Source organism: Microcaecilia unicolor, chromosome 2 (genome assembly GCF_901765095.1).
Source record: "Microcaecilia unicolor chromosome 2, aMicUni1.1, whole genome shotgun sequence".
Lineage (NCBI taxonomy): Eukaryota > Metazoa > Chordata > Amphibia > Gymnophiona > Siphonopidae > Microcaecilia > Microcaecilia unicolor.
In genome coordinates, this window is record NC_044032.1 from 511,300,136 (window position 1) to 511,314,972 (window position 14,837).

At 42.9% G+C, this 14,837-nt stretch overlaps 1 protein-coding gene across 2 annotated transcripts in view; it reads right to left on the minus strand.

Annotated features, from left to right (window-relative positions):
- The window catches only part of TAPT1 (transmembrane anterior posterior transformation 1), a 142,590-nt gene extending 127,982 nt beyond the window's left edge, over window positions 1-14,608 (minus strand). The window contains exon 1 of one of the 2 annotated variants that reach the window (XM_030191214.1): window positions 14,567-14,608. Coding sequence is in view for 1 of the 2 variants with exons in the window: in XM_030191213.1 (XP_030047073.1) it covers window positions 14,357-14,516 (160 nt within the window). In the remaining variant the exon portion in view is untranslated. The other variant, XM_030191213.1, reaches the window with a different exon arrangement.
- Window positions 14,609-14,837: the final 229 nt, after the last annotated feature.

Genomic DNA, 14,837 nt, shown 5'->3' on the forward strand with positions numbered 1-14,837 from the left:
TGTGACACATACACACAAAAAAAACCACATGCTAGCGCCCGTTTCATTGGTTTCAACTCCCTCTTGTCTGAATGTTTAATTGAATGAATGCATAAAGATGTGGTGAGAATGGGAATGTGGGATTTTTTTTTCTTCTTCTCTTCTCTCTGGCTACATAGATAAGCTACTTCAAGTATGCTATGTTACATGGTCAGAATTGTTAGAGTGATTGGAAAAGAAGTTGCTTTTGTGTGCTGGGAGATTACAAGATTGCTCTGGGAAACAAGTTGGTGGAGGCTTGAATGGGAAATATAGTAGTTACGGATTTGGATGAGTCATTGCAAAGGGGGAGATGGGGGGGCGTTGTGGCATGATTGATTCCAAGTTGGAACTACCTGTAGGGGGAAGAGAGAGGGGTAAGAGGGGAGGGGGGATGGTTGGGCAGGGGGGAAGAAGTAATAGGGCTGAACAAGTGGGATATGGGGGAAGGAGTGGGGATTTGAGGGGAGGATACCCTCCAGGCTGTTTGAATCTTGATGAACAAATTCTAAGTCTTTTCCTTGGACTGCAAGAATATAAGACTGGGAGAGGCCGTAGGCAGGGGCGGCCCCTCTCTTATTTAAGAATCAGATTAATAATAAATCACTTGGCCTACAGACACTTATTACGGTAAGGGTGATTGGAATGTAGGAGGTATCCACTCCCCTATTAAGAGATCAAAGATTTTACAACAATTACAACGCCTCAAAGCAGACATTGCCCTTTTACAAGCAACACATCTCTCTGAGGAAGAACATGCAAAATTGGTAAAATGGTGGGTGGGAGATTGTGTGACCCCAGCTGTGGGCAGTAAGGGTGGAGTAGCTATACTTTTTAGGAAGCAGGTGGTCACGCAGATTAAAAAAGTGGTTAAAGATGCAGAGGGACGTTTCATTTTTGGTAATGTGCTGGTAGCACGAAAGGAGGTTTTGATAGGAAGTATCTATGCTCCCAATCAACTAGATAAATCACCTCCACCTGTGTGGTTGGCTAAAGGGTCTGGTAAGGGCTTACCGAACTTTTGTAATGTATTAGATCTGTTAGATGTTTGAAGAGTTTTACATCCGACGGAGAGAGATTATACACACTTGTCGAGAGCGCATGCAACACAGTTGCGTATTGACTATTTGCTGACTTCTAGATCGAATTTAATGGAAATAGAGGATGTGCAGATTGGTCCATATGCGATTTCTGATCATGCGACGGTTTGGTTAGATTGGAAACCAAGTGGGATGGTTACTCCATCTAGAACATGGGTATTTCTGAGTAAACTGTATCAAGATGGGAAATTTAGAGAAAGATTGTTAACAAGCTGGAAGGAATCATTAGTTATTCAAGTCAGCTCAAAAAAAATGAGAGAGAGAGAGAGAGAGAAATCCTCCACCTGGATCGGCGGGTAAAAATCTTGCGGCGGAGATATGGGGTGCAGCACACCGAGTTTCTTAAGCAGGAATTGCTGTCGGTTCAGACGGCCTTAAATACTCTGATTCATGGTAGAGCGGTTAAATCCCAAACCTTTTATAAATACAAACTGTATAAACATGGCAACAAAAATGGTAAGCTGTTAGCCAGATTGATTGCAAAAAAAACAGGGATCGAGATCGGTTGTAACTATCAGAGAGATCAGTCGAGGAAGTTACTTCATACGGATAAGGCAATTTGTGACGCTTTTAAGTCGTTTTACCAAAAGTTATATACGACATCGGATGCTGAATATCTTCCGGGCAGTCTATACTTAGAGGGTCGTGACCTCCCTCATCTTTCTAATTTAAATAAAAAGGTTTTGAATACACCTATTCATCCTGATGAGGTTGCATGGGCAATCCGCTGCAGTCAACTGGGCAAAGCTCCAGGGCCAAATGGCTTTCGGGCCGAGTTTTATAAGTTACTGGGAGATGAGAATGCTGAACCTTTAGCTTAGGTGTTTAATGCCTGGGTAGATGTGCAATGTTTACCAGAACACCTGAATTTGACGCAAATAATAGTGCTCCCCAAACCAAATCGAGATCCACTTTTGCCAGAATATCGGCAGATATCTCTTTTAAATTGTGAGGTTAAAATCTTTGCAAAAATATTGGCTAATCGGTCGGGGCGTATTTTGCCGTCTCTTACCTATGACTAGCAAGTGAGTTTTGTCCAAGGGCGGTCTGTAGCTAAAAATCTTAGACGTATTTTGACATCGTTGGAATTTGCGAAGGCCCATGGGAAACCTTATATGTTAGTGAGTTTTGATGCGGAAAAGGCCTTTGATTGGGTCCAATGGGACTTCTTATTTGCAGTGTTAGAGGCCTATGGATTTATGTGATGGTTTGTAAACGCAATTTAGTCTTTATATGCTTCACAGAGAGCGAGAATGATGGTGAATGATAGAATTTCGTATGATTTTTTGATAGGCTATGGGACCCGTCAAGGATGCCCTCTGTCGCCGTTGCTGTTTGTTTTACATTTAGATCCTCTTATCAGGGACATTATTGACAATCCGGATATTCATGGAGTTGTGATTGGCGAGGAGTGTTTCAAAGCGGTGGCATTTGCGGATGATTTATTGGTCATGCTAACGGAACCACAGGACTCATTGGGAGCGTTGTTGGAGACGTTCAAAGAATTCGGAGACTTCGCGGGATTTCGCCTAAACTTAGACAAATCAGAGGCAATAGTCAATCCACATCAGGGTAGACGTGCCTGGATGGGAACATTCCCTTTGAGATGGGCTGATCAATCTTTTAAATATTTAGGGGTCTCCCTTACGGCGGAGGTGCGTGAATTGTTTTGCTCTAATGTACAACAGATAATGTTGAAAACTGAGCAACAGTTGGAACAGTGGCAGACACTTCCCTTACCGCTAATAGGCAGTATTTGTCTCATCAAGATGGCAATTTTACCTAGGTGGCTGTACCTGATGCAAACCTTACCCCTGAGACTTTTGCAGAGAGATGTTCAACGTTATAATAGGTTAGTAAGTCGCTTCTGTTGGGCTAATAAGAGGTCAAAGATGAGGAAACAATGCTTGTGGGGAAACTGGGCTCAGGAAGGAATAGGTCTGCCAAATTTGAGGCTTTATAATATTGCATGTTTGTTAAGACATGTTCGGGACTGGGTATATGCTACTCAAGGAAGTACACCACGACATATGGAGAAAGCATATTTTGCTCCATTTAATTTGGTTTCATTGTTACAAGCGGAGAGTTCTTTGATTCTGGGATATATGAAGCACAGTATCTTACTGGAACCTCTTAGAGACACGTGGGGGGTTCTGGTGAGGGGCCTCGGTGGGAATCCACTGGTGACATATTTGTTAACTATAAATCTGTGTATGGTGTACAGCACTGCGTATGCCTTGTAGCGCTATAGAAATAAGTAGTAGTAGTGCATCAAATATCATTTAGTTGAGATTGATAGGGATTCCGCAGTTTTGGTTTTTTTTATTGTTTACCATTTGGATGTTCAGTGAATTTTCTCTATCAATTTTTTGTTTGCATTGAGATCCCTTCCTTTTCTAACTCACTTATCCATTCACAAGTAGCATTACCTTGAAAACTAGTGCCAATCAACACTTTTAAGAATCATTTTTGTTTTCAGTGGCCCATAATTAGCAAAATTTCACTACGTTTATTTCGGGAGCATTTTGGCTGTAGAACAGTGTTATTATTCTGCAGCAGGCACAACTAACCCAGGACAGAAAGGAAAGGTGGTTTAAAACATCTAGGAAGATTTCAGCTAGCAACATCCAAGACAAAAAAAAAAAAAAAAAGAGGACTGCTGAGAATTTCTTTAACAGAACTCTATTACAACAGAATATGGATTATATTTCAAGTAAAATATTAATGAATGAGATTAATAACCACACTGATTTTCTGACTAGCGCCAGTTCTGTTGCCTGATAAAATGAGTTGAATATTAAAGCACAGCACTCATGGAATTAATGCAGTGCTCTTATTAAGAGGACGCTTCTTTTCCTACTACTTTGTCTGGCAGCTCCAATACCTTTAAATTAGGCCACTGTTTCAGTTTATTGTGATTTATATGCTAGCACAGTTTTAGCAATATTACATAGGAACAATTTATGCTGGTGTAAATCTTGTGACCTAATACATTAACCTAAAATGAAGCTAGATACAAAATGGAAACAATTCCTGTCAGCTGCAAAGAAAGGACTCCATCCAAGGGTATACACTACAACTTCTTTGTACATAAGCTGATGAGTATATATTTATAGAACAAATCCCCCTCATTACTTAAATCTCATAACTCTTAAATCCCTCTGGTGATAAAGCCCATTATAAATAGATACAAAGGTCACCTATATGTAGCTATTCTCTGCATACTTTATAATAGCTATCTATATCTATACACACGTATCAATCTATATCTAGATGATCATCAAAGCTTAAAAAGCCATCACTGTTTTTTTTCACGCACTGTGTCCTCCACCCTACCCAAGGACCTCACAATTGTAGGAGGTAGAATATATGCAGTTCTGAAAAGGCTAATTTGTGTAGCTGGTAAGGTGGTAGTCCTTCCAGGTTAAGCAATTCTAAATTCTTTGTAAGACTCTGTGGTATGGCTCAAAGCCCCAATTATGACTGGTACAACCAATTTCTTTTTCTGTATTCTTCCAATTTCAATTTGTAAATCCTGTGATCTTGTCCAGTTCTTTTTCTCCAATCCAACTATTATCTGGTATTGACACTTCAACAAACCATGTGTTTTTTGGTACTATCACCATTATGTATGGCATATTGTAAACTATTGGTTTGGCTTCTAAAATCCCAAAGTATTTTTATGCTTTCATTTTTTATGTCAAAAATTTCAGTCACACTGAACGCATATTCTTTTACATAACTGCCAATGAATTAGTCTGGCCACTGAGCCCTGTTATTCAGTTTGGGCAACTTTGCTGCAAACATAATAATATGGGCTACAGTTTCCTCTTTTTCTTTACATAGTCTACCTTTACTGATGTTGCAAATTTTTTCAATTTTTGTCTTGACATCTGTTTAAATAGCTTATTCTTGAGCTAAAAAATAAATACATAAATGAATCACTGCTTGTTTCTTTTTTCAGATTTTCATTCTGTATCTATCTCCATGTCAAGTCTTTATCAGCCATCTTTGCGGAGATTGGGTGGCGACGCTGGTACTTGGGAAGCGAAACCGGTGCTGGGCAGACTTCTATGGTCTACGCCCTAATCGTGACTGAATAGATAGGGATGGGCTGGAGTGTAAATTTTAAGGGGCTTCGATGTTAGCGTCAGAACTTAGTACCAGAACAGTGCTGGGCAGACTTATACGGTCTGTGCCCTGAGAATGGCAAGGACAAATCAAACTCGGGTATACATATAAAGTATCACATACCATGTAAAATGAGTTTATCTTGTTGGGCAGACTGGATGGACCGTATAGGTCTTTCTTTATCTGCCGTTACTTACTATGTTACTATACTTCTCAAATATTGTCCATACAAATGTTTAGAAATTTGGAAAAATGATGTCTTATTTGTATCTTTTTGTATTCCACTTTAGTTCCCACAGACTTAAACAATATTCCATTTTGCATGTCAATCAATAGTTGCTCTTTGCTATTTAGAACTTAATTATTTAGTATCTTTTAGGCCTCTTTTCTTCCACAGCTTGTTCCACTTGTAATAAACCTCATCTATCATTCTTCTGTGAAAGATAAAGCCTAACTATATCACTTCATGGGTTAAAAGTGTGATGTAAATTCATTAGCTTTATAGTGTTCCGGTCTAGACTGTCTAAATATGATTGTGTCCGCTCAACTATGTCAATGGTGAACACACTCAGGCTCGTTTTCGAAAGAGAAGGACGCCCATCTTTCAACACAAATCGGAAGATGGGCGTCCTTCTCACAGGGTCGCCTAAATCGGCATAATCGAAAGCCGATTTTGGGCATCCCCAACTGCTTTCCGTCGCGGGGACGACCAAAGTTCACGGGGCATGTTGGAGGCGTAGCGAAGGCGGGACTTGGGCATGCCTAACACATGGGTGTCCTCGACCCATAATGGAAAAAAAAGGGCATCCCTGACGAGCACTTGGACGACTTTACTTGGTCCGGTCCTTTTTTTCTTACGACCAAGCCACGAAAAGGTGCTCGAATTGACCAGATGACCTCCCCTTACTACTCCAGTGGTCACTAATCCCCTCCCACCCTCAAAAACCATCTTTAAAGATATTTTGTGCCAGCCTCAAATGTCATACTCAGGTCCGTCACAGCAGTATGCAGGTCCCTGGAGCTGTTTTAGTGGGTGCAGTGCACTTCAGGCAGGCAGACCCAGGCCCATCCCCCTCCTACCTGTTACACTTGTGGTGGGTAAATGTGAATCCTCCAAAATCCACCACAAACCCACTGTACCCACATCTAGGTGCCCCCCTTCACCCGTAAGGGCTATGGTAATGGTGTACACTTGTGGGTAGTGGGTTTGGGGGGGGGGGTTCAGGGAGCTCAGCACACAAGGTAAGGGAGATATGTACCTGGGAGCAATTTATGAAGTCCACTGCAGTGCCCCCTAAGTTGCCCGGTTGGTGTCCTGGCATGTGAGGGGGACCAGTGCACTATGAATGCTGGCTCCTCCCACAACCAAAGGGCTTGCATTTGGTCGTTTGATGGGCGTTCTTGGTTTCCATTATCGCCAAAAATCAGAAACGACCAAGTCTAGGGATGACCTAAATGTCAAGATTTGGGCGTCCCCGACCGTATTATCGAAACGAAAGATGGATGCCCATCTTGTTTCGATAATATGGGTTTCCCCGCCCCTCCACCGGGATGTTTTGTGAGGACGTCCTCAGCAAAACTTGGGCGTCCCTTTCGATTATGCCCCTCCATGTATATTTATCATTTTTATTTCCTCCACTGAGTTTTGACTTTAAAAATTTTATAGCGCATGCATTCTAGTTTCGTTTTTAATTTTATCATGCTAATTTCAAAAGCTTTGAGAATTCCTATTTGTTGGTTTCTTCAGGCGGCAGTCCTTTAAAGAAGCTGCCATTCAGAAGCTCAATTTCCTCTGTATTTTCAAGTTTCCCTCTTTTAATGATATCACACATTTATCAAGTCCAAATTCCATTAAATTATCCTGGTTGAAAATGTGAACAATGTCAAGCACCATCTAGATTTTCCATATAACAGATTTGAGATTCTCAGTTTTTCATAACCATAATCGGTACTGTTTAAAATGACAGAATGAAGAGCTCAGGAGCTGTCAACATAAGCACGTCCTTAAGGTGCATGCATAAGCACTGTCATTGATGTGTTATTTATATGTACGTGCTTGGAGAAGCCATGGCTGCACATGGCCCCCACAGGATAAAGCCCAACTTCTCCAACATGGATGTGCTCTGGCTTGTGCAGCTCATTGTCGCGAATGAAAAGCACCTCGTCCCCTGACAGGGGAAGAGGCGCAATATCACAAGAATGGACAAGGGCTGGGAGGTGCTGCAGCACCTCTTCATCATGCAGTATTCATACCCAAGATTTGTAAGTATTTCCGCCATTTGTCCCTTCCTTCCTCCCTCCCTCCTTTTGCCTCCATTATCAAACAGTTTTGAACTGCTGCCAGCATATTATATAAGAAACAGACATCCATAACTTCTATTTCTTCCCTCTCTGTATAAATTGTATATATTTCCCTCCCTGTATAATATATCCCCCCCACACATATGGCAAATATTCCCCCTCTCTCTCTATATATATATATATTTATATACACATATACACACCCCCTTCCCCCGTTTATATTGTTAATTTTCTCCTCCTGTATATATTCCCCTTTCACCCTGTATAGACTGTAGATATCCCCCCCCCATATATATTTCCCCACCCTTTTTGCATTTATCCCCATCACCCTTGTATATATTACCCCCCTTTCGAAAAGTTAAAAAGTAAAATGTTTGTTACAAATTTTGTGTGTGTTCTTCTTGTGATATAAGGAAAGCCATTGTTGAAGCAGGGAGGAAGGTCAGAAATATGTTCTTTTCAATAAGGGGGGGGGGGGGGGATTCAAAGACAGCCTCTGGATAGAAATACTGTATGAAGGAAAACATATCAATGAAAAATATAGTTAAAAAAACAGTAACAACATGCAACCAATGTGGCACAGGACACGGTAACTGTCTGCCGAGTGATTAAAAAAATCAAGTGTGGATCAGGGCTCTGCTGGCAAGTGACATCTATCTCACACGCCTACGATGCACGTCTATAATGCGATCTTTTTAGACATGCGTACAACAGCTACAGCGCTTGTCGTGTGCTTAACGAATGGCTTTTGTGCACATGTGTTTGCAACACTGCTATCGTGGATTTCAACAGGTTAACAAGACTTTCATGCATCTACCTTTGTATTACTGCGCGACTCATTTGCATACTATTTTTTTTTTGCATCGTTCTTTTTATTCAAAATCAGTATCTTGTAACATGGACCTTTACGTTTTCGGTGCTTTAACGTTTCTTTGATGATTCCGCCCCTCAGAGACATAAATATGCACAAAAGACAAGCATTTTTCAGTGGAAAGACAAGCCTGTGGAACTCTACTTTATTGTCACCGATCTTACTGCTGCTTATAATCAAAATTCAAGGCCCTCTAAATCATCCAATCACACCTTGGGTAACAGAAGGACTCAGTGAGAGCATTTTTTTGGCCTTAGGCTGCTTCCCTCCCTTACTCCATCCTTCTGTGGGCACGTTCTGTATTCTAACTAAAATGCATAAACCTGCAAACCCTGGCAACCCGATCATATCTGGTGCTGGCACATTCATAGAAGAAATCTCAGCTTATAGAGGGGATCCTTAAACCCCTAGTACAGAAGGCAAACAGCGTCATATAAGACACCACAGACCTGAATAAAAGCAGCAACCAACTGGTCAAAATGGATGTAGAATACAGCAACATCCTCCATGTAGATGGCATACTGTATGTGACAAATTTCTAAAGGCATCTACCTTGGACCACCAATATATATTGGAAACTACCATAAAGTTAATCAAATTCATACTGACGCACAACTATTTCCACTTCAATAATGACACCAATCTACAAATCATGGTCTCTGCTATGGGCGTCAAGACACCAAGATAGCACCACAATATGCCAACCTTTTCATGGCACAACTGGAACAGATATTTTTTTGAGTACATATCAGACTGGACCCTTTAAATATTATTAGAATATTAATTACATTACTATGATTTGAACTGCAAGAGAAGAGCCTCTCAAACAACTCTACAATTTTTTTTAATGCATCCCATCCAAATTGATTACTCCACAGAAAAAGTTAACTTCCTAGACACCATAGTCTCTACCAATGGCTATATACAAAAATGCATATACAAAAAAAACACACACAGGAAACCAACAGATGCAGCTACCTCTAGAATTCTAGGTTCCACCCTTCACATACAAAAAAAAAAATCCATTATACTGTACACAGCTAAGTCACACAATACCACTGTATATACTCTGATCAAAGAGACAGAGATAAATACCTCAAAATCTTGACGTAATTACGTCAGACAGAAAAGTTATAACCCCAAAATAATCTTCAAGAAGACTGCCTCTTAACTTAAAATACCCATAGTAACATAGTAACATAGTAGATGACGGCAGAAAAAGACCTGCATGGTCCATCCAGTCTGCCCAACGAAAAACCTATAAGTGTATACCTTACCTTGAATTTGTACCTGTCCTTTTCAGGGCACAGACCATATAAGTCTGCCCAGCAGTATTTCCCGCCTCCCAACTACCAGTCCCGCCTCCCATCACCGACTATGGTACAGACCGTATAAGTCTGCCCTCCCCTATCCTTGCCTCCCAACCACCACCCCCTCTTCCCCCCAACTGCTCCGCCACCCAATTTCAGTTAAGCTTCTGAGGATCCATTCCTTCTGCACAGGATTCCTCTATGCATATCCCACGCATGTTTGAACTCCGTTACCGTTTTCATCTCCACCACCTCCCGCGGGAGGGCATTCCAAGCGTCCACCACCCTCTCCGTGAAGAAATACTTCCTGACATCTTTCCTGAGTCTGCCCCCCTTCAATCTCATTTCATGTCCTCTCGTTCTACCGCCTTCCCATCTCCGGAAAAGATTCGTTTGCGGATTAATACCTTTCAAATATTTGAACGTCTGTATCATATCACCCCTGTTCCTCCTTTCCTCCAGGGTGTACATGTTTAGGTCAGCAAGCCTACTTCACTACAAAGAAAATAAACCTCTGAGAGACTCTCTCTTGTACTGACATCAACCCAGAGCCAGGGGAAAATAAAACAGAAAAATCATAAAGACCTACAGCCACTGCTCAAGGAGGATGTACTACTGAAAAAGATTCCCAGCTCCACCAATTCTGCTTTCCAACTAGCACTAAATCTGAAGCAAGCTCCCAACAGAAGCTCAAAAAGAAGAGAAAGGCAAAATACTAATGGGAACTCCCTGCAATATACCAGGCTGCAAATTATACTGGCACAATATCCCACTGCTACCCACCTGGATAATGGCATCGATCATAGAGGGGTCAGTCTCAAGTGATTATGCTGTGAATCACGTGACGAGAGAGAAGATCCTCAAGTACCATGAAATGAAGCCCGAGACCAAGAAATAATGGCAGAAAAATACAGAATACTTCCTATATAGGTTTGGATGCTACAGGCTTGATTACTGTCATGGAATGTGCAAAACTAACTCATCTGGAGACAATGCCTCTGAGAAAAACATTCAGCATAGAGGGATTCTACTTATGCTCTTCCTCAAATGTAGTACACCGGTAAATACTTTAATGCAAAAGAATGTGAAGGAGGCTGCTACACTGGGGAGACAGGCCAGATGCTAAAAATAAGAATCAACTCACACAAGCACCACATCCAATACCACAAAGCAAAGATCATACTCCACATGTCCTGACTTAGGGTGAGGTTCATTCCAGTCACAGTATGTGCAAAACTAATTGCAAAGTTTATATCACTATTGCTTAATAGAGCCTCAATGCGTCTACTGCCTACTCACGCTATCACAATTCGATGGTGGAGAAAAAAGCCTCAGACTTACGTGACAACAATAAACAGGGGCACAATCATAGGCATAAAAAACTTCTAAATATGTATATATGTGAGCATATCAGCATTCAGACATATTGGCCATGCACGTCTACAGTTGAAATAACCTGTCGCTTTTCTGCAATACTTAAAAGTTCAATAGTCACATTCTTCAGCCTCCAATCAATCGTTCCAATACTGCATATAATCCTCTCAAATAATCACTAAAATACTGCATGTAATCCCAACAAAGATCCTTGTTTCGTTAGTCCAACTGGATGCTTCAGGGGAATAAACTAATCAACCAGTGCATAAAGCTCAATAAAGACGGTGCCTTGTTTTATACAAACGCTCAGGGCGCTACTTCCGTTCATCACTTCCCAGTCTTTTTTAATTATGTTTTTAGAAAAATGCAAACCATTCAATTTTTTACTTCAATCCCTGTGGCCAAACTGTATTCAAAATATAAACCCATCTTTGTTCAATCTGATGCAATTTTCGACAAACATCCTCCCGGCATAGAGGTGTAGGTAAGGCATTGAATAGAACATCGACATGGACATGCCCCCCCCCCCCCCGACATAGAGCTGTAGGTAAGACACTGCATAGAATATCGACATTGTTTTGTGGAGCTGAAATGTGCAGTGATTGAATCCATTTCTGCACCTCTACGCCGGAGTCAAAATACTAAGAGGAAATTTTAAAACAATCCAGGAACGTAAGACTTTTGAAGTTAAGATGATGAAATATTTTCATACCAATAAGGCAGGTCTTAACAGAGATCTGGGTTTCTACCCATCCATCTGTTTCTCTCTTCCATCCTTCCACCTTTCCCCGTGAGACTACAACTGGAATGCTTTTATGTTTTGCTTATGTATTCTGGTATCATTAGTTATTTATTTAAAACACTTCTTGCCCGCTTATACCCTAAGCGGTTTCCATAAAAACATACACCTGCCCCGAGGAAGGCAGTTTTGGCCTTTGAAAACAGGTTTTAAAAAAAAAATGTATTAATCCAGTGGTTTCCAAACCTGATCCTGGAGGCACCCCAGTCAATCAGGTTTTCAGGATATTCACAAAGAATATTTATGAGATACATTTGCATGCACTGACTCCATTGCATGCAAATGTATCTCATGAATCTTCATTGTGGGTATCCTGAAAACCTGACTGGGTGCCTCCAGGACCAGGTTTGGGAACCACTGTATTAATCTATTTCAGAAAAAGGTATCATTTTATTCCTATGTATTATCCTGATTAGAAAGGAAACATGCTTATGGCAAGAAGCATGGTGTCATTATTGAGGGCTACTGCTGAGACCCATATGGCCAGTCTTTTGAAGATTCCATTCCTGTCAACTCCTGGAAAATCAGGTATAAAAGTTTACATCTCACTTTTGAGTGACTCCAAGCTGACATAATGGGCACAGGTTGGGGGAATGGTATTGAGAGAAAGAGAGAGAAACTGGACAAAGGCTGGGGGGAGGGTATAAGAGAGAGAGAGATTGAGATAGAATCTGGGGGGGGGGGGGTATGAGAGAGACAGAAACTGGACAAAGGGTGGGGGAGGGTGAGAGAGAAAGAAACTGGGCAAAAGCTGGGAGAACGGTGTGAGAGAGAAACTGGGAAAAAAGGCTGGGAGAACGGTGTGAGAGAGAAACTGGGAAAAAAGGCTGGGAGGACGGTGCGAGAGAGAAACTGGGAAAAAAGGCTGGGAGGACGGTGCGAGAGAGAAACTGGGCAAAGGCTGGGAGGACGGTGTGAGAAAGAAACTGGGCAAAGGCTGGGAGGACGGTGTGAAAGAGAAACTGGGCAAAAACTGGGAGGATGGTGTGAGAAACTGGGTAAATGCTGGGGGGGGGAGAGTATGAGAGAGAGAGAAAAAAAACAGACAAAGACTGGGGGAGGGAATGAGAGAGAAAGAAATGGGCAAAGGCTGGGGGAGGGTATGAGAGAGAAGGAAAAACTGGGCAAAGGCTGGGAGGAATATAAGAGAGTGAGTGAAAGCTGAGGGGGGCGGGTAAGAGAGAGAGTGTGAGTGAAGGCTAGAGGAAGGGTATAAGTGCGTGAGAGAGAAACTGAATGAAGGCAAGGAGGGTATATGAGAGAGACTGGGGGAAAGAGTATGAGAGGAAAACTGGGAAAAGGCTTGGGGAGGGGCAGGTATGAGAGACCAACCCAGACCATGGTGATTCAGGAGCCTCTTCCCATCACCTGTCAATGGAGTGTGACAGCATGCTTTAGGAAGAGAGACTGCTGGCTTCTGCCAGTGATTTACACAGCCACCTTAAGTGACTAACGGGCCCTTTTACTAAAGGGTTGGCGCACAGCAATAGCCTTGCCAAGCGCCAATCCGGAACTACCACCGGGCTCCAGTATTATTTTCTATTTTTGTAATGCCGGTACTTACCCGGTGGAAATCAGGTAGCTTACCCCCCCTCCCCCCTCACCCAAAACCACACACTGACACTAGCGCAGGCCCCCTTCTACTGCAGCTTAGTACAAGGACCCTGAATTTACTAAAGTGTTTTTGCTCTCAAAGAATAGAAGAACCTTAGCAAATCAGTTTCTAAAACAGCTACTACTCTGGGAGAGGAGATTCCCCCCACTTCCCCAAACTTCACTAGGGAAAATTTCAGAGGGGTGGGGGAAGAAACCAGTGAGGTCTCAGCTGTTAAGAGCTGGCTTCTATAATTAATGAAAATGTATTGAGGCCTGAACTAACTTACTCCCGAATACTGGCCCACACGTTCTACTTAAGGACAGACATTAATGTTCTGCCAACTGTTCTCTGCCGTTCGGGCTGGGGAACCTGGAGAGACAAAAGTCACAAAAGCACCAGGACTGGAAACATCCTAAGGACTCTTCGGCTGGCCTTGACCGATCACTTACTTTCTGAACCTCAGTCAACACCGTTACTGAGCAGTCCATTGCCGGAAAATATTGCCAGCAAGTGCATTTTCTGAAGTGCTGAACTAAAAAATGCAGGGCGAGTACACCACACTACGCTCTGAGCTACTAAGAACCGGCTAGCTTAGCACCAGGGACACCTGAGGGCTTCCCACAACGGGATCGGGACCACAGCTAGACGAGCAGCCGACACTGCAAAGGAAACCGACGGAGGGACTCTGGAGAACGGCGGCAGAAAGGCTGCACCAAAGGGCACCGGCCAAGGCAGAATGAAACAAATATCGTGTGGATTTGACTTCAGGCAAAAGTGATGGGATCCGGTGTAGCACGGTCCCACCACCACCCCCATCCCCTGACAGCAGCACCCATGAGTCCCTGGCCTTGGCACCTGACAAACTGCGTCCCCGCTTCCTCCGCCGCCGATGCTCGCTCTCGCTGCTCTCATAGAAGCCCAGGGTCTCGGCCGGGCCCTGGACAGAGTTGCCCGTTCGCTGCTCCGCTTGGTCCTCGCCGCCCACCGCCGGGTCTCCGGCTGCGGCCGCCGCCATGCTCGGAACCCCACAAGCACAACAAACTCCAGACAGACAGCCCTGCCTACCTACTCATGCGCCTGCGCAACAACCGAGAAGGCAGGTGCCAGTGCCACCCTTCTGATGTCCCAACGTCATCAACTGAGCGACCGTGACGCCCCATAACCGGCCGACACTTAGAGTTCGGCAAAGGCAAAGCGGTTGAAGAAAACATGGGATAAGATGACGTCAAACCGTTGAAGCCACTTAGATTAGCGTTTGTTTCCTCGCTGTTCCTCCGTGCAGTTGAGTTGTCATCTAGTATACCCAAGCGAACCTATGAGCTGCTGCATCCTCGTT